The 26,203-nt window shown below is 41.1% G+C and overlaps 1 protein-coding gene across 1 annotated transcript in view; it reads left to right on the top strand.

Moving 5' to 3' along the window:
• The window catches only part of LOC126470681 (uncharacterized), a 990,891-nt gene that overhangs the window by 952,196 nt on the left and 12,492 nt on the right, over positions 1–26,203 (top strand). Inside the window, exons 17-18 of the mRNA XM_050098681.1 lie at positions 1,510–1,592; positions 6,018–6,207. Coding sequence (XP_049954638.1) covers positions 1,510–1,592; positions 6,018–6,207 — 273 coding nt within the window. The remainder of the gene's footprint in view (positions 1–1,509; positions 1,593–6,017; positions 6,208–26,203) is intronic.

Raw genomic sequence — 26,203 nt, 5'->3', positions numbered from 1 at the left:
GACTGCAACAGCAGAAAACTCTTTCATTTGTCAAACAGTATGATAGTTGGACCTACACAAGTGTAAAATGAGAAATAACAGAGAATGATTATGGATCAATTAACTGACCATTCTTTCACATATCAATTTTAGTATATCTCACAATTGTCAGAGAAGTCAGTACCTATTCAGCCATACGACACAAGGCAGCAGCTCAGATGTCTTCAAAAGAACTGGAACAAGTGAGACAGATCTGCAATTAGAGATTACTTGCACACATATTTATAAGCAGGCCCTACCACTGCATATTGCAGTATTTCTAGGAACTTGCCATGATTCATTGACTCCCCATAAATAAAGCTCAAGCAGGAGTCTGTTCAGACATAGCAAAATTTTAGTAACTTTTTGGACACCATTGTAACTAAAAGAATGGCTGAAATTTTTTACTGATTTGATATTTGCTATTCATTGTTTCCTGGTTGTGTTGTTCAAACATGAGGCTGTTAATCATGTCTTTATGAGTAAATCCAAGACACCTGTGTTTGGTTACTTCCATTTAATACTGTGCTTTGTGTCACCAAGAATAAATATTCAGCAAAGTTTATGGCCAAATATATTCTCTTGTTAGCACATGTATCATTGATAAATTCAAGTTACTTAATATCAGTGGCACAACTGTTTGTATTTATTTATGATTAAAGCATGAATATTTAATCTCTTAACCACCTTTAGTTGTAATTGACTTCCCTCGAATCTACAAAATTCCCCATCCATCACATTTTGTCATTTAAATGACATCTCAAGACCATTTGACTAAATTGGCTATTCCAGCTGCCATCTTTTACCCTTTACAGTAATAAATGCCTTCTTGATTTCAGATATGTAGTTATCTGCTTTACACATATGATGCAACCAATGACACTACCTCCGATTTGCATGTTGTAGTTTTGGGGAGCACTGATCCAGTACCAGCACATCTACAGTTCGTATAATTTATTCTGTCTTCTTAAATTACTGAGGTTTTTTGTGGTTTTTCAAAAAACTATGGAGATTAGTGGACTTTGTTCAATGGAAATTTTCACTTAAAGGATGTTTTGAAGTTTTACACTTTTTTACAAGTATCGAATTTGTTACATCTTGCATAATTGTCCAATTCTGCCTTATGGGCCATTTTCAAATGCAGTAGGTTTTGATGTGTTGGTTGTACATTTATTTTGTTGCTAAACAGTAGATATAGAGATGTAGCTGATCTGAAAGTAAACACATAATGTATGCACAAGTGTCAGAACTGAAACCAGAAACTGTACTGCATGCAGTTGCAGAGTTAAGTAAGGAGACAGGTAACATTGAAACTTTTGTTGTATTAGGTAGAGGTATAGGTGGAAAGATTGTATTCTGTGGAATATTGTTATGCCAGTTACAGTAACTACTCAGATATTAAATGCAATTTTTATAATGTAAAATTACCAGCTGTTTAACCTAATCTCAGCTTGATTCATGCAAAACTATGCACAACCCTCTTTGTTCCAGAAATCTCACCGACTCCTGCCAACAAACTTGTATGTTGTACTGTATAATTTCAAGTCTCGTCATCCTGATGAACTGGATCTTAAGTAAGTACTCTTCGGAAAGAGTAATTTTGCTTATTGACTTACCATTATTATAGCATTACAATAATTTACACATTAGGTCTAAATGCAGAAAATTATATGTAATACATTGCCAATTGTTGCTTGTAAAACTGCTACTTTAAAAACTATTTCCTGATAGAAATTCAGATTTTTTCTTGGAACAGCCACCACAATGAAAAATTGCTATACTGTTAATTAAAAGTGTTTAGGTCATTGAGAATGTTTTGCATAGTTTTATTTGGAATATTTGGCATTTTTAAGCCTTCTTGATTATTTTAATAATTCATTAGGTTTTAGCTGTACCTAACCCTCATGTTTTTCAAGAATTTTGTTAACTGTAGGACTAAAAAAATTGCCATCCACATGATAATTAAGATAGTTTCATTGTATATTTCCACTATTTTGCAAGGAAAAATGGTAATAGGTGTCACTGAAAACCATATAGGACCAGTATTTATCCTTTCTGAGATGACTGAAAGCTGTTTTAAATGCCAGCCAGTTTCCTACACCATAGTAGGATCGGTAACCTGTTGTGTTTCTGGTGTTCCCATATTTTTGTCCACCCACTGTGCACTAGCTGCACTTTTAGTGTTAAGAACGGTTTTTTTGCATGTAAAATTAATTTTTCTTGTAAAGAACGTTATCACAGAAAGATTACTTAACTTTCAGTGTGGCTTCAGTGTCTGGAGTCTCATTTCATTCAGCATCTTTACCACTTACAATTAATGGCCAGCTCTTTATGATGAATAGGAGCAGTACTCAAATGATTCTTCTTTTGATTATTTATTGGCTTTTCACCTAAAGTATACAAGAACCTTCGTTCACCAAAACTGTATCCAAAGCAGATGATAATAGTAGAAAATATCACAATGAAACAACTGACTCAAAGTGAATTGAATTAAGGTAAATTATCAACTCATAACTACCACAGTAACTCCTTCCTGGCAAATCTGTATGTCCAATTGAACATTTCTGGATACCTCTAGAGTCATTACAGTTATTTTGGTTATTTCTGGTCTTCATAGAAGTGTAAATTTAGGCAAATATATGTGTTTTCACATGTGGAAAAATCCAAGAGCTAAAATAGTGACAACTGATATTTTAAGTAATAATAATTTAAAGATGGAGGGTTCAGAATGGGATGCCTATAAAATATTTTTTACAATTTGCAGTTATATGACTTTATGTGAAATAAAAGTGTTTTCATAAAACCAGCTATATTTTCATATACAAAGTAAATTATTTAAATAATGAGTAATAAATTTTGATCTGGAACAGCTTAAATAAAATTTACCAATGCAGCTAGTCATGCATGTTGAAGCGCCTGTTGGAGGGCAGGGAGGTGCACTGTCCCTGGATTGAATCCTCCCAGCATATTAACAATGATGTTATTGATGAAGGTTTATGTGTCAGCCAGTCAGGATGTGGTTTTTGGGCATTTTCCCACATCCCACTAGGTGAACATTGGGTTGGTACCCAAGTCCCATATCAGTTACATGATCTACAAACATTTAGAAAACTTCTGCCTACCTTTATATGAATAACATTACTCCCAGACAGTTGGGGTACACATATTCTGTTCAGGGAGTAATGGGGTCACAACAGGAAGGACATAACCTTTAAACTAACTATGCCATATCTATGAATAACCATGCTAACCCCATTCTGAAAACAGGACAAAGGTACAAGAAAACAAAGAAGAACAGCTTAAATAAAATTTCATAATTTTCGTGTCATTTGCTATGACATGAACGGATTAAATGATGGCAAGTTACAAAGTTTTCAAGGGACATTTATCTTTAAAATTATCTTCCTTCTCATATTTTGCTGTTTTAAAATGAAATTAATAGTTTGACAAGCCTTGAGAAATATTACGCTAATGTGTTGTAACTGGCAAAATTTATTTATGTTAGTTATAAACAAGTAAGCAAGATATTGTTGTCACAAGAACTCAAAATTGTCATATACTTCTTTTTTTTTAAAAAAAAAAAAAAAGTATCAGATATTCCAAAACATAGGCTTGACAAGTAAAAGTGGGACTGAAAATTTCACATGAAAAATCTAACCTACTTTTTGGTATGTTTCAACCTGAGGAGCTATGAATTCTTTACTTCTTGTAAAACTTACATTTGAGCATCTAACCTTGAGGGTTTTGAATCTTGTGTTTTCACATAACACCTTGTCTCAAGCTTCTGCTCCAACCTATGCTTCAGCATTCTGTGCTTCCATAGCTGCCAACAGCTGAGCAAACTTTCTGACATTGTGTCAGCTGCTGAAGCTGGATTCAATGCAGTACTTGTCTGGTTTATGTTGTCTTCTTTGAACAGCAGTGTCAACAACTGTGTGTCATTGTTTTTGCATTTTTGGCCAAAGCAATACATGTAGCAGTTGTGAAGACACTTGGCAGTGTAGTTGTATTGCCCAGCAGTGTAGCAGCCTCATCTGGTGGTGTTGTTACATCAACCCCAGCAGCCAGGCACTCAAGGGGAGGCAACTTGTGACACCTCACAGGTTTTTAAGTCTCCCTTCGAGGAAATGGAGATGGCCTCTGTGGCACTGATCTTGCAGAAGTAAATGGCGTCAGCCCTGCTGAGAGGAGCTGTGACTCACCCTTCTGGAGTGGACTCTTAGTGCGCATACCACCCAACTTTGTAGCCTCTCTGTCGTAGAAATTATGTTGCGAGATGTCACCATAAATATTTCTTTCTCTCTCACTATGGAGCCATCTCAAAAGGAAATGGTTGCCAACATGGGTAAAACTATGTCTGCAGAAAATGGCTTTTGTTGCCATCACTGCTTGGGGCTTGTATCATTGTGACAATGGTAGAATGAGCTGTTCTCTCTCCTGAAGTTTAAATGAACCCTATGCCAAATACTGTCACAGTAGAGCCATGTCTGGAACTCGTTGAGCTGAGATATAATGATCCAGATCTGTGAGGCACTCAGTGGAATTATATCAATGATTTATCACTACTCATCATGAGGTTAATTAAGTGGAAAGGTGAAGTATGATTGAACACAAACATACCAGCAGGTCTCGTGTGTTCCTCCAATTTTACAGCTAAATTAGGGTTTACGTGACAAAGTTGCCTGTATTCCTGACCATTCAGAGCTCACAGTCTGCATCAGATGTTTCAGTTATGGCCTGTTTCAATTATTTAGGGGCAGGGAGAGTGACCTGCAGACCAGTAACAGAGATATCTCAATTGAATTAAAATCAGTATGTTGCTCATAAGAAATATGGGTGGATGTGGGGAGGGGGGGTTGAGGCTGTATTCACAATGTAGGAAAAGCCATTAATGAGTTAATGAACCATGACAGTAAAAGAGATGAGAAACAGTGGTCCAGGTGTATGCTTACAGCAGGTGCCTTGACATGCAGTTGGTGGACTGCTTGTAGAACCAGATTCCAGCGTGTGTCATTACCACGATGATGACCATAGTGTAAATTGATGAGATAAACTTTATTGTTACAAATAACGTCCTCGCCAATATTCCACAGTAGAAACATGGCAAGTATGAACAAGTTATTCAAGTATGTGATGTAAATCTTGAGATATGGACATGTCAAATGGTAATCAGTATTTTCTTTTCATAAAATCCTTAATAATGTGTGTATGCCAAACAGTCTTGTTTTTACAACATGTTTATTTATTTAACACTGTTAAATATTTGAGATAAGGGTGGCATTATTATATTTAATTTGAAACATAATAGCACTTCACTTGAATGAAAACTGTCATAAATCATTAATCTCTCATGTAAAGCTAATACCAAAAAAGAAGAAAAAACATACAGGGTGACCAGGAGGAATGATCAGTATTTAGAGATATGAAAAGGATGGTCATTTGAAGAGAAAAGGTCTGGTAAACACAGCCTCTAAAATGCAAAGCTTAGGAACTATGAGCACTTCTTCATCTTCGATAACGTGAAACAAATCTCCCTTACTGCAAGCTCTTTGCTTTCCATAGTTTGGGAGGAGATAGTATAGACTAAAATAAGAAAAAATTGTCAACTAAGCATGGATTCTAAATTGTGTTCCTTAAGAGCTGTGAGCATGTTGTCAGTTTATTGAGTTTAAGAGATGTGTTTCACCATACCAAAGATGAGCAAGTTCTCATAACTCTTAAGGTATGCATTTTACAGCCCACATTTACTAGAAAATTTTGTTTTAAATACTTGTTCCTGTCATATCCCTGAATATGACCATTCTTCCTGGGACACCCCTGTATAATGCTTCTTTGTTATCTGCTAAATCTACTGCATGCATCCCAGTTTTTTCTTCAATTATGTATTTCATCAGAGAGACCAAAATTTCTGTAATTTTCCATTTGTTACTTTCCTTCATTAAATAGTTTAACTTTTATGTATATTTTCCATTGTGTTAAGGATTTATTTAACCTTACAGAGCTGGATACAAGGTGACAGTAATTGATGCCTCTGACAAAGACTGGTGGAAAGGAAAATGTTTTGGCAGAGTTGGTTATTTTCCATCAAAATATGTTATTAAACTCCAGCCAGGTGAGAAGGCACTGCAAGTTACCCACAATCTTCAAGTATCAGATGGCAACAATGGACTCATGCTTCTGAGAGACCAGGTACACTGTAGATCATAAACTGTCTTTATAAAGCTAAGGAGTTCTCTTCTTTCATGTCTACTCATTTAAATTTCAGTTTCATCTCTCCATCATAGCATGTAATGTACCTCAGTTTTTTATTTATTCAGTAATATATGACAGTCAGTTGCAATCAAAACATTGTCTACATATGAACTGAAATCTGGCTGTTACTTTTGCATTGCACATTTTTTCACTCTTGTTCACTGTTTGGGTCTTTTTTACTATATTTCTGATTGACCTGTCTTTGCAACGCACTATTATTATTATTATTATTATTATTATTATTATTTTGTTGGGTCATCTAGGAACATGTTAAGTCACGCTACATTTCATAGTGAACTTTGTCTTCTTTGCAGCCCAGATATCCCTCATCCTTTGTGAGTGGGCCTCCTTATGCTCCACCATCCAAAGGGCATTGTGTTGTCTTTTCGGTTGCTCATCTCAGTGTAGCCTGTTCATCACTATCTTCTTACAGAAGAGATCCCTGTTTCAGGCATCTGCAGTGTAATTTTTAGGAGTTGGAGGTCATCTTTGGTATTTTTAAACAAGGAAATTGTGGTTTGGGGTTTGATAAAAAAAAGTTGAAGCTCTTCTTTTTCAACTATTGCCATCTATTCATTTGAGGTGTCTGTGAAATCATACATGTCTTTTGCAAACTGAGTCTGTAATGGTTTCTGTTTTTCCATAGACTTCATTGTTGAATTTTTTTGGAGGATGGTATTCTTGTAGTTGGATCCTATCATTACCCTAATGATTCCATACTGTTTTCCTCCATTTCTTCGTGGAGGCCTTCATTTGCATTTGCAGATAGGACCTGAGCTGTCTACATAACTACTGGCTTCAGAAAGATTTCATAGTGATGTATTTTAGTGTTCTGTGAAAGTTATTTTTTGTTGTAGATCATGAGTAACATTTGGTAGACTATTTCAAGTTTACATATTTATTTCTTAAGTGCTGCCTTGTCCAATCCATTTTTCATAATGATCTCATCCAGGTACTTTAATTTCTCTGCTCTTCTAATGTCTCCACATTTTGTCTAGTGTTTTGGGGGACATCTCTGATGTCAGTCACTACTTCCATTTTTTTCAAATAATATATACAGGCCTGTTTGTGTAGCGGTTTCCTTTAACAGTTCAAATTGAATCCTAGCAGTTTCTATGTTGTTTGAAACAATGGCAATCTGCCACAAAAAGGCAGATGATATAGCATGATTCCCTTGGATTTAGTTCCAATTCTCATTGGGCTACAGTTGTTTTCCATCAGCCTTGTTTACCAGCTCCTGATGACTCTTTCAAATACAGAGCTGAGAAGATTCATGATAGCTGGTCACATTGACTGACTCCTGTTTTGATATAAAAGGAGAGGTAACCTAGGGAATGTATCTTGGAGTTTGTGTATGTCATGGTGGCTCTAAATGCCAGCAGTTTAAGGTCAACCCCACATTCATTAAGGATGTTTAACAGGACTTCACATTGTATTGAATCGTAGGCTTTCTTTAAGTCTATGAAGACTGAAACATGCTGTTTACACCTTAGAATACAATATCTAATGATGCTTTTGAGGTTATGGATCTATTTGGTTGTTGAATGACCTTTCTTGTAGCATCCTTGGTATTCCCCTATTGGCTGCTCAACTTCGGCTTCTAAATGCTCCAGAATGCCAAGTGAGAGAATTTAGTATGTTACTGGTAGCAGAGATATTCCTCTTAGTTATTGATGTTTTTCATGCTGTCTTTCTTGTTCATTGTATGGATTTGGGCTGTTTTCCTGTCTTTTGGTGAAGTTTCCTCAAACCAGATACTTTCTATATGGTGTTGCAATATTTCAGCTGATTTTCCAGGGGAATATTTCCACAGTTCTGCAACTACTGAATCTTCTCAAAGCACTGTGTTGTTTCAGACAGACAATGTGGCTCTTGGTTTGTACCTGTTTCATCTTTGTCAGGTGGTCTGGACTCTTGTTTTGGTATCTCTTGTTGGCACATTTGGTTATTAATACAGATGGCCAGTCATCCACTGGTTTGAAATTTGCAACCTGTTAAAAAAGACTGGTTCTCATGGCTCCTTGTTTTTTGGCTCCAGTCTTGAAGAAACAGTAACCTTCAGATTCAAAGTTCTGTTTGTTTATGTACTATGTTGCATGGCAAGTATGGGTATTAGATTTTTGAGCACGATGTTAGTGAGAGTTTTCAACTTGCCAGTTTGTTTAAAGGAATTTAAGTTGATTGTTGTTAGGGAAGTTATTGCTTTCGTTCTGAGTATTCGACTGTTTGGGATATGCTGAGACACCCCAACTCATCTACTGCATGATGTCAAGTCTCCCCCATAAGCTAAACTAGACTCATGCACCATGGATATCATGACAAGGGATTTGTTCAAGGATTTACCCCCTGTGATACCTTCCTTGAAATGAGGGGCCACCACACTTGTGGACTTGAATTTATGTCAGATGCATACACATCCATGTTGCAACTAAGGTTGTTAGCCCTAGAGGTTGCCTCAAATGTTATCTGGTCTCTCCATACTACGGTTAATGACACCAGATGTTAATGCCTCAGGATTGGCGAGGAAGGGAAAGCAGTAGGCACCTGTTGAGGTGATGAAGTTAAGCATTTTATGATAGACATGATAGTTTATTTCAGTAAAAAGTGGTTTAAGGCAGGCCTAGGGAAGCCGCCAAAACTGAATGGGCTGCTGCCCAAGAGAGCAGGAGAGGAGAGCGTCTAACTGGGTCAGAAGCTGCCAGCAGAAGAGAACGGACAGCGTGTCTGCTCCAGGTGGCTGGCCATGGCTCTATCCCCATGTGAACACCTCCAAACCTCCCTATTGGACAGCCAAACTGTAGACACGTGGTTCAGCAGCAGTACCTCATCAGCAACATGTGAGTTTAGCTGCTGATGCTTCAACACGTGACTTTCGAAGTGGTTCTGTCCGGTATAATGCAACGTGACTTACGAGCTGAAACTAGCTGCCAGGCGGAAGGGAAGGCACTGGAAAACATCAATTGAAATACAAAAAATTAAATTTTTATAATATTACATCCATTCAGTAACAGCCCACAATCTACACCCTTCTCCCTTCCACAGGAATGAAGCATGGGGAGGCGAATTGACAGTTACTATGGGGCTCTTGCAAAGGACAGCCTTACATAATTTTTGACAATACATTTTTGATTTTTTTTTTTTTTAATTTGCATTTTTGTTTAGGAAAAGTATTGAAAGAATGACAATATTTTTTGTATTAATATCATGCATAGCAAAATTTGGATGACGGTGGATGGTGCAGCGATCAGCTGTTGGCACTGGCAGTGGCGAAGGTCGATAGCCATTGTGGGCAGCAGCGGGCTGTGGTGCACTGAAACTTCTGCCGGAGCATATAAGTGGGGGGTTCTGGAAGGGGTGAAGCACAGATCACAAAGGGGGAAGGAATTAACACTTTTGCATTACTTTATACGCATACAGTGGTTCACTTTGTTACTTATACCTGAAGGAGGGCCATGCCTTTTCTTTTTGGAGGTATTTTATTTACTTACAGGGTGTTTCAAAAATGACCGGTGTATTTGAAACGGCAATAAAAACTAAATGAGCAGCGATAGAAATACACCGTTTGTTGCAATAGGCTTGGGACAACAGTACATTTTCAGGCGGACAAACTTTCGAAATTACAGTAGTTACAATTTTCAACAACAGATGGCGCTGCAAGTGATGTGAAAGATATAGAAGACAACGCAGTCTGTGGGTGCGCCATTCTGTACGTCGTCTTTCTGCTGTAAGTGTGTGCTGTTCACAACATGCAAGTGTGTTGTAGACAACATGGTTTATTCCTTAGAACAGAGGATTTTTCTGGTGTTGGAATTCCACCGCCTAGAACACAGTGTTGTTGCAACGAGACGAAGTTTTCAACGGAGTATTAATGTAACCAAAGGACCGAAAATCGATACAATAAAGGATCTGTTTGAAAAATTTCAACAGACTGGGAATGTGACGGATGAACGTGCTGGAAAGGTAGGGCGACTGCGTACGGCAACCACAGAGGGCAATGCCCAGCTAGTGCACCAGGTGATCCAACAGCGGCCTCGGGTTTCCGTTCGCCGTGTTGCAGCTGTGGTCCAAATGACGCCAACGTCCACGTATCGTCTCATGCGCCAGAGTTTACACCTCTATCCATACAAAATTCAAACGCGGCAACCCCTCAGCGCCGCTACCATTGCTGCACGAGAGACATTCGCTAACGATATAGTGCACAGGATTGATGACGGCGATATGCATGTGGGCAGCATTTGGTTTACTGACGAAGCTTATTTTTACCTGGACGGCTTCGTCAATAAACAGAACTGGCGCATATGGGGAACTGAAAAGCCCCATGTTGCAGTCCCATCGTCCCTGCATCCTCAAAAAGTACTGGTCTGGGCAGCCATTTCTTCCAAAGGAATCATTGGCCCATTTTTCAGATCTGAAACGATTACTGCATCACGCTATCTGGACATTCTTCATGAATTTGTGGCGGTACAAACTGCCTTAGACGACACTGCAAACACCTCGTGGATTATGCAAGATGGTGCCCTGCCACATCGCACGGCCGACGTCTTTAATTTCCTGAATGAATATTTCGATGATCGTGTGATTGCTTTGGGCTATCCGAAACATACAGGAGGCGGCGTGGATTGGCCTCCCTATTCGCCAGACATGAACCCCTGTGACTTCTTTCTGTGGGGACACTTGAAAGACCAGGTGTACCGCCAGAATCCAGAAACAATTGAACAGCTGAAGCAGTACATCTCATCTGCATGTGAAGCCATTCCGCCAGACACGTTGTCAAAGGTTTCGGGTAATTTCATTCAGAGACTGCGCCATATTATTGCTACACATGGTGGATATGTGGAAAATATCGTACTATAGAGTTTCCCAGACCCCAGCGCCATCTGTTGTTGAAAATTGTAACTACTGTAATTTCGAAAGTTTGTCTGCCTGAAAATGTACTGTTGTCCCAAGCATATTGCAACAAACGGTGTATTTCTATCGCTGCTTGTTTAGTTTTTATTGCCGTTTCAAATATACCGGTCATTTTTGAAACACCCTGTATTATTCCTTTCCTACTCACACGGTACTCAGACCATGGCAGTTTTCTACTGGACTACTATAGTATGGGGCAAGAAGAAACATTCCTGTTCCCATTACAAAAACTTAAGTGTGATATTTCCCAGGAGGCTGCTGTTCGGGGACAGCAGGGAGGGGTGACCGAAGTCTCGCAAAATGTTCTTTTCTAAAAGCTACCCATAGCAATAAACCAATAAGGATAATTATAAGAGGTGTACATACAGAACTGGGAATGACAATATGACTGAAATACTGGTGGTAGCGCCAATCCGTTATATGCGTGGTGGCACTGTCTAGTGTGATCTGCCCTGTCTCTTTGTTTACCAGGTCGGTTAAAGGTTGGATCAGCTGGGGATATGAGTGATTGGGAAGAGATGGCAAATTGTCAGGCAACAGTAGTACCATTGGTTCCTCTGGTAAATACCACATGAAAGGAGGGGAGTCACACGTTATGGACGTAAGATAAGTGAGCAAACACTTCAGCAGTGGGGGTAGTGATATAGCAATGAGAGCTATTAAATAATAAACCGCTACTGTTGAGTAGCACACAGTAGGTCTGGGTTGCTCGAAGGTACTCATAACACACAGTAGTGGCTGTTACTGGGTGGGGTACAGTGTATAAAATACTGTTGCCTATAGCAACAAACTGGGGTTCAATTATTGGTACAACCAGATGGCTGCAGATGGGGCTTGCTTTCTCAGTGAGAAACAATGCAACTTTGTACGTTTCTTTATGGTTGTGAAGGGTAAGTGTTGAACACATGTAGTACTTCTCAAGTTGGCAGCTTTGCAAGGCATGCTCAGATAGGACAGAACGAGTCTAGCAGTTCTTACTGATAACAAGGATTTCACGGGTTTTCCATATAACATGAACTTGTACATCAGGCCAATATGCTGGAAAAACATGGATGCAGTAGCTTTCAAATTCACAGTTAGCACAAATGACTGGTAGGTGAGTGCAGTAATTACTAATGCTATATGAAGATGGGTGGTGAAATTTTGAGAAAACTTCTTGGATGGTTGTGGGCCATACAGTAAAATCAGCCACAAATCACGTGAACTAGCTGGTTTGGAGGTGTGGTATCTCGTTGCCCAGAACTATGAAAGTCACATAGCCTCAACAGTAGGAAGTATTATTGTGGGAGGACAGTGTCAAACATTCGGGGATAATAGTGTGTGAATGTATGTTTGTGTTGCTGGATGCAAAAACAGCTCTGCTTAACCCTCACACCAGGAAAAAAGAAGAGGGAAGCAGGCAGTTTCTCTGCTAGACAGAATGCCAGTCCTAAGGAGGCAAGAGTGGCTGCATTCATCTCATCACTAAATAAATCAATCACAAGAGGGTACAAACAATGAAAAAATATAAAAGGTATCCGTATGTGAGGCTTTTCCTTCCCCCTCCCTCTGGGGGGAGGCAATACATCTGAGTAGCTTTGGCTACCAACCAGGGTGCAGATGAAGGTGAACCTCATCGTGATGTGTCAGTGATGCATAGATGAAAGAGGTAGGTAGGTGATCAATTTATGAAAGTGAAAACTGAAAGAATAACCTGATCAGCTGGGCACTCTGTGGGCACTAACTGCACCGTGTAAGGCACATGGCCCTGGAGGAGGGAGGTACAAAGTAATGGTTGAGGTTGGAATGAATAGACGAGCAACTCAGAGCAATGGTAGTAACCCAGTGCAATGCATGGGCGAGGAAGGCACTTTGTTCTGTTTCCATAGGGCTGATTTTGTCTCGCTCGCTCATAACATCTTCACTTCATCACTAAATTACTTCGTAAAAAGTAGGGTGAGCAACAATGAAACTTTTATTCATCTGGGTGAACTCTTAAATGTGCAAAACACACATGGGGTGTGAACTACAATTCTTCACTTACTTGGGTGAAACTTATTTAGTTTTATTGTATCACAAAATCTATTTCACTTACCACTCAACTTCAGAAACACATTCGACTCTTCTCTATTGAGTATCTCAGATAACTCAGGTGCTTACTTTCTTCTAAACATACCAGTCCAGCTCTGGGCATGAAAATGGCACAGAATAGGATTCCAGAATTGCTAACTCATAAAATTGTGTATCACAACTGAAGGGGGATCCTACATAATGAGAGTATTGCTATAGTGGAACATATCTAGATTCCCGGGCTGTGGTGGGTCTTTACATACTGGTGTCATCAATATAAAATACAAGTGCATATTGTACAAAACAAATGGCATAAATTATAAAAATACTTGCATGGTATAACATATAGGGTATAGCAAGGGCTTTGTTGTGCAGCAAAATGATTGTGAAATGCTTAAACGTAACACAATATCATAAGGGGAGAAAAAATACAAGTTATTTGGTATCAATTATTAATCAGCTAGCAACTGGAAACACATAGAGGGTTGGACATTGCTCAACACCTCTAATCATACAAAATGCACAAATACTGAGCCTTCTGGTGTATATCTGGGTGGTGAAGAAGAGGTTAGGCACCATTTGCTGGTGGGGTGTACTTTTTTTAGTGTTCTGGTGGTGTATCATGTTGTAGTAATGGGACGGACTTACCTGGAATTATTTTTTTCTTGTTGGCTGTGGCCGAGGCTTGAAGCCTAGTTCTCTTGAGTCGTGTGCTCTCTCCTAATACCTGTAAAGCTATAGTGAGTATAAAGGGGACAATTTGATAGTCAATTATCATAAGTCTTATGTTTGAGGTGTGGGGTGTAGTGGATAGGTACGTAATATTTAATTCGTGGTATTAATTTTTAAATTTGTCTGTTTGGGGGTTCTCTTATTGGTGGTGATGCGTGTATGGTAAGAACTTTTAGGGTGCTACCAAAACTGAGTGGTAAAACAGTTTATCAAACTTGGTACATGGTGAAGCAGGTAGCATTATAAAACTGGCAAGAGGCACAAGCAGACGTGCTGCAATGGAGGCAGGTTTCAGGTTAGCACAGAGATAGCAGAGCGGCTGCACAGTGCTTGTAGTGCACCACAGCAACAGCTCTGGCATGTTCTAAGTGAAAATTTTTCATGACTCCTTGGGACATTTGAATTAACCATTCATAAAATGCACTTCATGTAAATTAACATTACAGTTGGGTTAGTGACTGTTGCAAATAGTACTCTAACTCCTCTCCTGAATGAATTGATTTATTTGGGTTTATTGGGTAAAATTACTATAGCTTATTTGTAAAGATTTTTTTTACAGAGGCAAAAGTGAATAGGCTTTGGTGGGCACATAATGGTGAAACCATTTAAGGATTTGTAAAGGGAGCAGGTAGTTGGTTCTTAAGATGAGTCAGACTAGACGGAAGGTGGTATGGTGGTACTATACTTCGGAGGTGGCTCAGAAATGCAGAGCACCACCAAGCTAAATGGCATTGCATGGGAAGACACCCCATAATGGCACGCTTCGCTATTGCAATGCCTTTCTGCTTCGCATTCCATCAGTTGGAGGTCACTTGCTTCCAAACTCCCCTCGGAGCTATAGTCTGGTCAGCAGGCATGTTAAGGGTTTAGGTGTGCAAATAAATTTACAGGTGGGCTTTCAAGTTGTTGAAGTTACCCAGGTATGAGACGGAAGGATGGAAGAAATCATGTTTGAAATAGGTATTACATAAGAAGATGGTACCTTTCTGTATTAAATTGCTATACATTGGTTGATAGCAAAGATAGTATGTTCTAATATGTGTAAGGTCTCTTTAACAGCGGCAGTCAGGCACATGGACAGCGCACGGGGATAGGCTAGGGGGGGGGGGGGGGGGGGGAGGGAGGGGGGGAGGAGTCAGTCGAAAACAGCCAAACAGCCAGCACTGGCTAGTGGGACAGCATGGGTTGGGGAGGGACAGGGAGGTAACAGCAGTGCCAGGTGTTTGAAGTGACTCCGTCCTTCACATTATGGCCACGGCACATGCGCCTCCTTGTTGACGAGTTCACCTGATTCTGACAGGTAGAGTGCACAAGTTTACAACTTCGCAGTACCACCAAGCAGCTGTACTTACCTTCTGAGTTAACCTGTAAAAGAACGGGCGTCCATGAGGGACGGTTGAAGGAATTTAGAGTGTCACTGTTGTGTGTAGGCCATGCAACCACAGTACAAAAATAATCATTGAGTTATCTAGCATTTCTTTTGGTGTCAAAGTATCAAGTTATGTATCTTCGTTAGGAGCAAATTTCTCAGTTAGTACTGCGTGTTATTAATTATCACTCTGGGTGTCCAAACAGGAAAATTACTTATTGAAACATGGTGCCATTTCAGGGAGAAAGTCTTTGGAATGAGAAGGTAGAGACTTAAGGCATTCATTACTTCATACAATATCCTGATACTGATCCATAACTTCTCCATATGGTACTTTTATTTAGAATTAAATATATTGGTATTGGAAATAGAGCTGTTGTCTGAACACTAGGCGTATCATGGGAACATAAAAAATACTGGTTAAAACTAGGGATTAACTAGGTAGAACACGCTGGGCGGGTAAAGCTCTGATAACCTCTCTCAGAGAGGGAGGCTAGGGTGACATCTTAATTATCATAGCATGGGAGCATGAAATACATATTGTAGAGGTAGAATGTTCATTTGTAAAGGAAAGTAACGAGGTGGTTTCTTAAGCCTTGTTCCTTTTTTTTGGTTGATATAACTGGGAATCTCCTAAGTAAGAAGCAGTACCTTGGTGTCTAGTCCCTGGATCTAATGGCATATGGTGTTTAGATCTCAGAGCGTATCTAGGGCAAGCTGGGGGTGGTGGAACTTCCATTTTCCTCTGCTTCACAGGGAGGGGCAGGACCTGCTGAAGGTCTGGCGCTTGTCTCAGAAGGTAGTGGAAGAGGCATAGTTCCTGAATAGGGTTTTAGTCTATCAAAAGGATGACCATGTTGCGGTCAGGCAGTTGTAATTCTGTATTGACAAGGAAAGAGAGCTGAATGATTGAATATGGTCTGTCATACAGAGGGGTAAGTCTCTTCACTCTTCTTTTCTTTATACTAGTGTTTTTTAGCAGAACCAAATCACCAGGTTTATAGGGGGGGGGGGGGGGAGGGGGAGGATGGCATTTTGGTTACTTCTTTCCATCTGTTTCCTGGTTGCTTTGCAGTTGTTCTCTTGCACCTTCTTCTTCCAAATGGCATTAAGGCAGTGGGCTAACCCCTTAACAGCTGTGTGATCAATTCCCGGAGGTAATTTATTGATCACCAAGGGAGATTCCATAGAACGGCCAAACACTATCTCATAAGGGGTATGTTCAGTGGCTTCATGGAAATGGCTATTGCCGACCGTGGTGGCCGTGCGGTTCTAGGCGCTCCAGTCCGGAGCCGCGCTGTTGCTACGGTCGCAGGTTCGAATCCTGCCTCGGGCATGGGTGTGTGTGATGTCCTTAGGTTAGTTAGGTTTAAGTAGTTCTAAGTTCTAGGGGACTGATGACCACAGCAGTTGAGTCCCATAGTGCTCAGAGCCATTTGAACCATTTTTGAAATGGCTATTGTACTCACTTGCCATGTACGGAATTTATCTTTGCCAGTCACTGTGGGCTGAGTTGATGTAATAGGAAAGCATTACTTTCACAGTCCAATGGACATGCTCAATGCATCCATTTGACTAGGGATGAAAAGGGGTGGTTCTCCATTTTCTAATTCTCAGCAATTTGCAAACTTGGACAAATAAGGTGGACATAAAATTGGTTCCTTGATCTGTTGTAATGGCTTCAGGGCTACCGAAAGGAAAGACAAGATGATCCACAAAAGCTCGTGCTACTGTTTCAGCTGACGTGTCAGTTATGGGTACCAAAATAAGGTATCAGGAAAAGTGGTCAATAATGGATAGAATATATTTACTTCCTTGTGTAATTACAAGAAGTGGCCTGACTACATCCCAAGCCATAAACTGAAAGTTTTTTGATTCTTCAGGAAGAGATGTAAGGGAATTTTAATTCGTGGGGGTGGTGCTCTTTGGGCACATAGTAGGCAGTTTTTTATATACTTAGCAACACCTCGCCTTCTTTTGTCCCACCAATACTTCGTGGCAATGTGGGCATTTGTGGCTCTTTGTCCACTATGGCAAGCTGGAATGCTGTTATGGTACTGGGCAATAATTCTGGATTTTAGGTCTTTAGGTATTAGTATACGTTTAACCAGGGGGGTCTTGCAGTATAAAATTCCATCTTCTGTAACAAAATCCAGATGGGAGTGATACTGGAAACATTTTGCGTCATTCCCCTGTGAGTCTTTTAATTCGTTAATTAACACATCATCTGTTTCAGCTACTCTCACTTTTCTACTAAGGTCATCAGCATTCTGGTGCAATTTTCCAGCTTTGTGTTGCACTTGGTAATCATACTCACTCAACTTCAGGGCCCAGCAGGTGAGATGGCTGCTAGGGTGTTTTAAACTTAATAGCCACTGAAGTGCTGCATGATCTGTTACTACTGTAAACTTTCTCCCATAAAGATAGCATTTAAAATAGTTGACTCCAAACATTAATGCCAGAAATTCTTTTCCGTAGTGCTGTAATTAATTTCTGCCTGATTCAGCTGACGGGATGTGTAACCAATTAGTCTTTCCTCACCATCAATCATTTGACTCAGAATAGCCCCCACTGCAAAATCAAGCATGTCACAGGAGAGAATTTTTAGGGGAAGGGAATGTTCTAACTGCTTCAATTAGGCGGGGATCTGGCTTTACTCCATCAGCACTAATAATATGCCCTAGATACTGCACTTGACCCTCAGCAAAGGAACATTTTTCTATTTTCAAGCTTAAATTGGCACTTCTTAGTCTAGACAAAACATTTCTTAACCTGGTAACATGTTCATCTATGGTTATGGAAAAGACAATGATATCATCTAGATAAACTAGGCACATGTAGGTTTCAATCATCTTAAAAGTAAGTCAGCAAAGTGTTTGAAGGTGGCTGGAGCATTACGCAGCCCGAATGGCATTCTCAAAAATTCATATAGACCAGAGGGAGCTACAAATGCTGTTTTTGGCCTGTCCTGTGGTGCAATCAGTATTTGGTGAGACCCACTCATCATATCGAGGGTAGTGAAGTATTTGCAATTTCCTAGCCTGTCCAGTGTTTCGTCAATATGTGGTAGAGGGTAAGTATCAGAAGTGGTTACCTTATTAATACTCTCATATATTGACGTGAAGACGGTAGGCCTTCTCTTCATTGATTGATTTCTTTGGGACAATGACAATTGGAGATTCCCAGGGGCTGGCAGAGGGTTGCATTACCCCTGCCTCTAGCTGCTGTTGGATAGTTTCTTCCACAACAGGCTGGAGGTGGTATGGTAGTCTATATGGTTTCTGCGCAATGGGCCTTGCATCTCCGGTGGGAATTTCATAGTAAACAAGGTCAGTAGCTGGCAAATAACGCCTTTCTTCAAATAACCAGGAGTGTTCTTCCAAGATGGAGTACAATTTGTTTTGGTCAGCAACAAACAGATGAGCTAACTTATCTTTAAATTTGTCTCTGAGCACAGGAGAAATATGACACAATGGTCCTTCCCAGAAGCCATTGTTTTCAGTTAGGTTTTACAGGATGGTTCTCTTCAATCTCGTGGCCGCTAGCTATAATGATGCCACTAGGAATTTCTACCTCTTTCATTCTGAAACTGTCCAACAGACGGGAACATAAAATTTCTTTCCCTGCACTTCTGCTGTTGTTAAGCCATGTTTAACATCTACCTGTAATCTGTCGAGGACATCATTTTGATGGAGAGGGTCCACCAAAATGGCTGTTCTCAGCAGTTTGTGGGATTTGACCCCAAGCCAGAGAATGCGTCCCATGCCACAGCTGATTCTAACAGAGGTAGTTGTACGTAATGCCCATGATTGTGAGGAAGGAACTTGTGGAAACGGCCGCATTTCACAAGCATCTTGTGGCGGAATGATGTGGAGGCTGCTGAAATGATGGGTTTCCTCACCAAGATAGAGAGTTTGTGTCCTGTAATCTACTACACTCTGATAGTGGTGGAGGAAATCATTCCCCAGGATGACGTCAAAGTCTCGCCTTTGTTTTCAGATTACATCCATGTGAAAAGGGTAGTGGCTGGCTCCGATTTTCAATTTAACTAGGCAATACGCAGTGGGTACGATTATTTCTTCACTCGGACCACTAATGTGGTAACAGGATGGTTTTAACACTCATCTATCCCCATGTCCTAGGAATAGTACGCTGGTTTGCGCTCCAGTGTCGATAAACACTCTTACTTTTTTTTTTTTTTTTTTTTTTTTTCCCTCGAACATTGCCATCAAGGAGTATATTCACCACCTCATTTAAAACACCGTGGTGGACTGGGTGCTTAAATTTTACAGGGGGCATGGTCTGGCAGTGTGACTTGCTCCTCAACCGTTTCCTGGCTGATTTTGGGGTTGTGGTGAATTGTTTGGTGACTTGTTCCCTCTGCTGATTGTGTGAGGGGCCTCCATTTCCTGGGTTCTGTGGGCAGTTTCTACTCATATGCACTATGGTTCCACACTGAGAACAATTAAGTGTGCAGCAGAATGGCCTGCCTTTTGGCAGCATTGGCATGCGTGCTCGTATTTAAAAATTGGATGCGGTTGTTCGTTCGGACACACCGAACTGGCAATAAAATGCCCCACCTCCTCTTACATCATCACGAGTCCTGTGGCCTCAAGCAACAAGGCAGGTGATGCTATTTTTACCTCTCCTCCAACATACGGGCTGATTCCACATATAAATACATCAATCGAGCGGGCTTCCGCCTGCTCAATTAACACCTTGCTATGGGCAGAATCCGAACCCAGCATGTAAGTGCAGCAAGCCACAGCACGGATTCAATCAGCAAATGTCTCTACATCCTTCCCTTGCTTCTGGCGCAGGGTGGACAACTTGTCCCTGTAACATCTGGTGTCACGCCTGTCCGAATACCTCTCTTTCAACCCAGCCTCTAACGTAGCAAAAGAGGAGGTGTCCCTAAGGGTTTGGACTGATTTGATATATGTACGGGCATCACCTGACAATTTAAGGTGGAGTACATTTAATAGGAAATCATTTGGCCAAGTGCAAGCATGGCCTACATCTCAGACAGTTTGTAGAAAGGAATTTATTTGTTCATTAGGTTTCCCAGAAAACGTTGGAATGAAATTGACTGCAGGGAAACTGTTAGCCAAAGTTACAATGGATTGCTGGAGTACTGTGCTACTTAAGGTGCTTGCAGCCATCATTTGTGGTGCAGCAAGGTGTGTTTCTGACACACTTAGATTGGCAGACTGGGTTTGAGCCAGTTTTTGGCATTTTCCATCAATTCTATCTTTCTGAACATTAATTTATGAACTTCTATTTGATGGACAGTTACTGGGTCTGGTTTTTCCATAGGTGGGGAGTTCCCTTTACCAGTGGCGATACTACAGGTTTGAGGCATGGTTACAATATTAGTACACCTAGTGCTCACCGAAAACTTTACAATTAGAGCACAAAAAAGGGCCTACACTCGACAAGATGATGGTGTAGCTGGCAACAAGGAGGCGGTGCTGGTGAAGAAAAATTGATCAATGAACTTACAGAAGATGTAGCTGCGGCCGTGGTGGGTCATCAACGGCTGCATCCCATTGGACGATGGTGGCAGGAAACAGCAGCTAAGATGATGTTGGCAGTGTTGACAGCTGTTCGACGTGCCTCAGATAGTCAGCAGGAACATGTGCGTTTCCTGGATGGCAGCATGCGGGTGGAATATGCCACCATGCTGCATCGGAGAGGCATGGAAAATGGCTACCTATGGCATGGCATACCACCAGACTGCCTGGGAATGGCAGCAGCAGTGGCTGGCTGTGTGGTGCGGCAAGGTGCCTGGCCACACAAGGGGCCTGGCAATCACTGCGGCAGCTGTTAGGAGAGCATGCTGAAATGGTGGAAGGCTGCATGGGGAACCACGAATGCATGCTCTTGTTATTGTGCATCACATCTGACACGTCAAGTTTGAAGTACTGCTGGCAGCTTCATTGGGTATGGCATGTTGAACTTCAATTAGGTCAATAAGATGGGCCTAATGGTGAGTGATCCCACTTCTGGCACCAGATGTTAATGACACCAGATGTTAACATGTCAGGATTAGTGAAGAAAGGAAAGCAGTAGGTACTCGTTGAGGTGATGAAGTTAAACATTTATGATAGACATGATGTTTTATTTTAGTAACAAGTAGTTGAAGGCAGGCCTAGAGTAGCCACTGAAACTAAACGGGCTGCTGTCTAAGAGAGCAGGAGGGGAGAGCATCTAACCAGGTTGGAAGCTGCCAGCAGAAGAGAACGGATGGCATGTCTGCTCCTGGTGGATGGACATGGCTCCACCGCCATGTGACCACCTCCAAACGTCCCTATTGGACAGCCAAATTGTAGACGCGCATTTTGGTAGTGATACCTTGTCAGCAAGTTTAGCTGCTGATGGTTCAACACGTGAGTTTCGTAGTGGTTCTGTCAGGTATAATGCAACATGACTTAAGAGCTGAAACTAGCTGCCAGATAGAAGGGAAGGCACTGGTGAACATCAATTGAAATATAAAAAATTAAATTTTTATAATATTGCATCCATTCAGTAATAGCCCCCACTGTACACTGTACACTACTCTCATATCATCCCTAAAGCAGAGCTACCTCCTCCACCAGTTTTGCCACGCTGATGACCATCACCTCTACCTTCACTGTGATTGAAGTCTTTACCATTACCCTCATGGGGGTCCCTCATGAGGTACTATCACCAGGTGAACCAGGGTTTTTAATGAAGTGTTCCTCCTTTCCCTCTTCCTTTCTCTACCAGGCTTTGGACCACCTATGAAAGAGCACTACAGGGCTACTAGGACTACTAGAAATTAGTCATTTATTTGCAAAGTATGACATGCAAAATTTGGCTGAGGCATGAATAGAACTGTAAAATCAGGAAGTTTGCATTGTACCCACCAGTTGGCGGTAAAAGTGCAGTGTCTTGACATAAAGGTAACAAAACAAGAAAAAAGTTTTTGTGTGTTGGAATGTGTTAGGTATCTACACTATCTGATCAAAAGTATCCGGACTCCCTCAAAAACATACATTTTTCATATTAGGAGCATTGTGCTGCCACCTACAGCCAGGTACTCCATATCAGCGACCTTAGTAGTCATTAGACATTGTGAGAGAGCAGAATGGGGTGCTCCGCAGAACTCATGGACTTTGAACATGGTCAGGTGATTGGGTGTCACTTGTGTCATATGTCTGTACGTGAGATTTCCACACTGCTAAACATCCCTAGGTCCACTGTTTCCAATGTGATAGTGAAGTGGTAACATGAAGGGACACCTACAGCCAAAAGCCTACAGGCTGACCTCGTCTGTTGACTGACAGAGACCACTGACAGTTGAATAGGGTCGTATTGTGTAATAGGCAGACATCTATCCAGACCATCACACAGGAATTCCAAACTGCATCAGGACCCACTGCAAGCAATATGACAGTTGGGCGGGAGATGAGAAAACTTGAATTTCATCGTCAAGCAGCTGCTCATAAGCTACACATCATGCCAGTAAATGCCAAATGAAGCCTCGCTTGGTGTAAGGAGCATAAAAATTGGATGATTGAACAGTGCAAAAACATTGTGTGGAGTGACGAATCATGGTACACAATGTGGCAATCCAATGACAGGGTGTGGGTATGGTGAATGTCCAGTGAAAGTCATCTGCCAGCGTGTGTAGTGCCAACAGTAAAACTTGAAGGCAGTGGTGTCACAGTGTGGTCGTGTTTTTCATGGAGGGACACTTGCAGCCCTTGTTGTTTTGCGTGGCACTATCACAGCACAGGCCTACATTAATGTTTTAAGCACCTTCTTACTTCCCACTGTTAAAGAGCAATTCAGGGATGGTGACTGCATCTTTCAATACGATTGAGCACCTGTTCATAACGCATGGCCTGTGGCAGAGTGGTTACATGACAATAACATCCCTGTAATGGACTGGCCTGCACAGAGTCCTGACCAGAATCCTATAGGACACTTTTGGGAAGTTTTGGAATGCTGACTTCATGTGCCAGGCCTCACCATCTGACATTGATACCTCTCCTCAGTGCAACACTCTGTGAAGAATGGCCTGCCATTCCCCAAGAAACCTTCCAGCACCTGATTGAATGTATGCCTGTGAGAGAATAAGCTGTCATTAAGGCTAAGGGTCAGCCAACACTATGCTGAATTCCAGCATTACTGATTGAGGGTGCCATGAACTTGTAAGTCATTTTCAGCCAGGTATCTGGATTCTTTTGATCACATAGTGTATCTGTTATATCAGTGCAGTGTGCATTCAGAAGGAATTATGCATTGATATTGACAATTTAGGGGCACTTGTTGTCTCTTGTTAACAGAGAAATACTAGTCAACCAAGTGTGCCAGATGCTTTGAAAATGAACGAATCACTTATAATTGCCCTTTACATTTATTATCTCCTGTTTTACATATAGTGCTTTATCAGAAACCTCTAATTTTAAATGTTTATAATTTATTCCTTATTTATGATTCTGGTCATTGCTTCATCTTTGAGCTGTAGCCTTCTACTCTCTGTTGCTATTCATTTTGGAAATAAATTATGTTAATTTACTTTTTATATTGCATGCAATATATCCCTGTCACATAGCTAATTTCAACTTCTATTAATTTTTAGTTTTTCAGTGTTCCTATGCTGCCTCCCTTCACTACTATGACTCTGTCATAGTATGCATTAATACAAATGCAAATCCTTTATTCACCTTTGAGCAACTTTACATTGTGTTGTAAAAATTTTTTAAAAAGTACCAAGTAGAAGATAGAGATGTGGAACCACAGGGTATAGGAGACAACTACAGTGTATAATCACTCAGTCCAAATACTTTGTGATTGTATAAACATACACTGTAGGAGCAACCTAACACGATTAAGTCATCGGGACTGACTCCCAGTCTAAGAATTTCCCATGTAGGGCCCAGGTCAACTGACAGTGATGGTACTTTACAGAGGAATATTTCCCCAGAGCCTGTGGGTACAGTGAGGGCAGCTGCATGGAGTATCAAGGTGGACAGATTGCTCAGAGATAGTTAGGCCTCATGGATGCGTTTTCATCTACAGTGTCAAGGACATCAGGCAATGGCGTATGACGGATGGTGTACAGGTTATAATCATGGAGGTGAGCTGATACGTGGTTGGGCCAGCTGTAGCATGAGTCTGTGTTGGCATCAGGGAGAGTTACAGTGGAGGTGGGGTGGCAGCATTGGAGTGGGGTTCTTTGGAAGTAAACATGGCACAACTATTTTAAAGATATCTTTGCTGGAAATACGGGATGTGAGGGTGGTGGTGTCAGTATTGTGTGGCAGTTTGATGGTCTTGCAGAAGTGCTGCTCAATGGAACCATTTGCAGTTTGGTCATCAGCATGCTGACCTTCAATAAGGATGTCACTGTCTACAAGCTTGATGTGGACGTCCTTGGGAAGGAAGTTGCGGACGTTCAGTCATAATACAAAGGTTGGCAGTACGGAGTCGCTAAAAGAAGAGTCAGCAAGTGATGGGGAGGGGGCTGCTTGTCACATGTTGTCATCCACTGAGATGTCTTGAAGTGCCCACGTGGGTTTGAGTCAGTTGATCAACACGGTTGTAGATTTTCTGTCTGTTAAATACGTGATAGGTTCAATCGTCTCTTCAGGGCCTGAGCAGAGGTGGTGTAAGGCAGGTCATACCATGTCATTTCTTAACATTACAAAGTCACAGTCTGTGAGTGTTTTGTGAAAAATATTTTGACAATGAGTGTGGGAGGGGTGGTGCTATATGGAGGCATACTATGTGGCTCTTAACATGCACAACAGTCTGAAAAGTTGGAGGAGGTGTAGGTGACTGTCTTTGAAAGATGAAGTGTGCTGGTCAGTTAGTTAGTTAGTTAGTTACGTGTTCCATTGATCAATAGCATGGAAAACTGTTACGATGTGGAACGTGGAACTGGGAGGGTAAGTGTTGCCCTGTATGGAATTTTGGCCATTGAAGTTCAGAGCTTGTGTTTTTGTGCTGCGTAAACTCTCAGGAGAACCCACAGGAGCGCCTCAGTCCATAGTCCACTGTGGCACAAGAGGGCTGCTTTTAACATGTGGTACCATTGCTCAGTCAAACAGTTGCTTTTATGCTGTAGTTCTGAAGTGTTTAGTGCCTATCATGTTGCAAAGTTCAAAGAAGAGGGCACAATCAAAACTGTCTACCCTGTCTGTTGTGATGTACACAGGGCAAGCAAAACATGAGATGCTTGTTTCCATAAATTCTTTGATGGTAGTTTTGGTCATTATCTCTTCTAGCGCTGTTGCTTTGACCCATCATGTGACCTGATCAATCACTGAGAAGATATATAGATATCATTAGAAATGAGTAATGGCCCGATGAGGTCAACATGTTGAAAGGACCTTTCGGGATTTGGAAATGGCATATGGGAGGTTGCGTGTGATGTGAGACTTTGCTCTTTTGACACAGAGTACACATTCAAGTCCAAATTTCACAGTCTTTCTTTATGTTAGACCACACAAACATGTTGGTCACTAGTTGAGTGGTTGGGTGAATGCCCAGATGTGGTCAATTGTGAGGCTGTTTGAATATGATAGGGTGAAATCATTGAGGTACCAGAGGCTGCATCCAATTTCGTGAGGTGTCACAACTTGTATGGTGGGTTGGCCTCAAAATAGGGTGAGATTCAATCTAGATTCATGGTCGGGCTGTGAATGAGAGCTTGTAGCTGTTCATCATGTTGTTGTGCCGCAGTGAACTGATCGTAGTCAAGGGTAGATGACAAGGCACTGATGTATGAAAAATAATCTGCTACAATGTGCTCCATGCCTTGGAGGTGATGGAAGTCCATGGGAAACTGGGCAACATTTTCTAAATGCTGAAACTGTAGGGAGCAGGTGTCCTTGGGTGGTT

Source organism: Schistocerca serialis, chromosome 3 (assembly GCF_023864345.2).
Source record: "Schistocerca serialis cubense isolate TAMUIC-IGC-003099 chromosome 3, iqSchSeri2.2, whole genome shotgun sequence".
NCBI classification, from domain to species: domain Eukaryota; kingdom Metazoa; phylum Arthropoda; class Insecta; order Orthoptera; family Acrididae; genus Schistocerca; species Schistocerca serialis.
The sequence above is the reverse complement of the archived record's forward strand: the minus strand, read 5'-3'. Positions and strand labels throughout refer to the sequence as shown.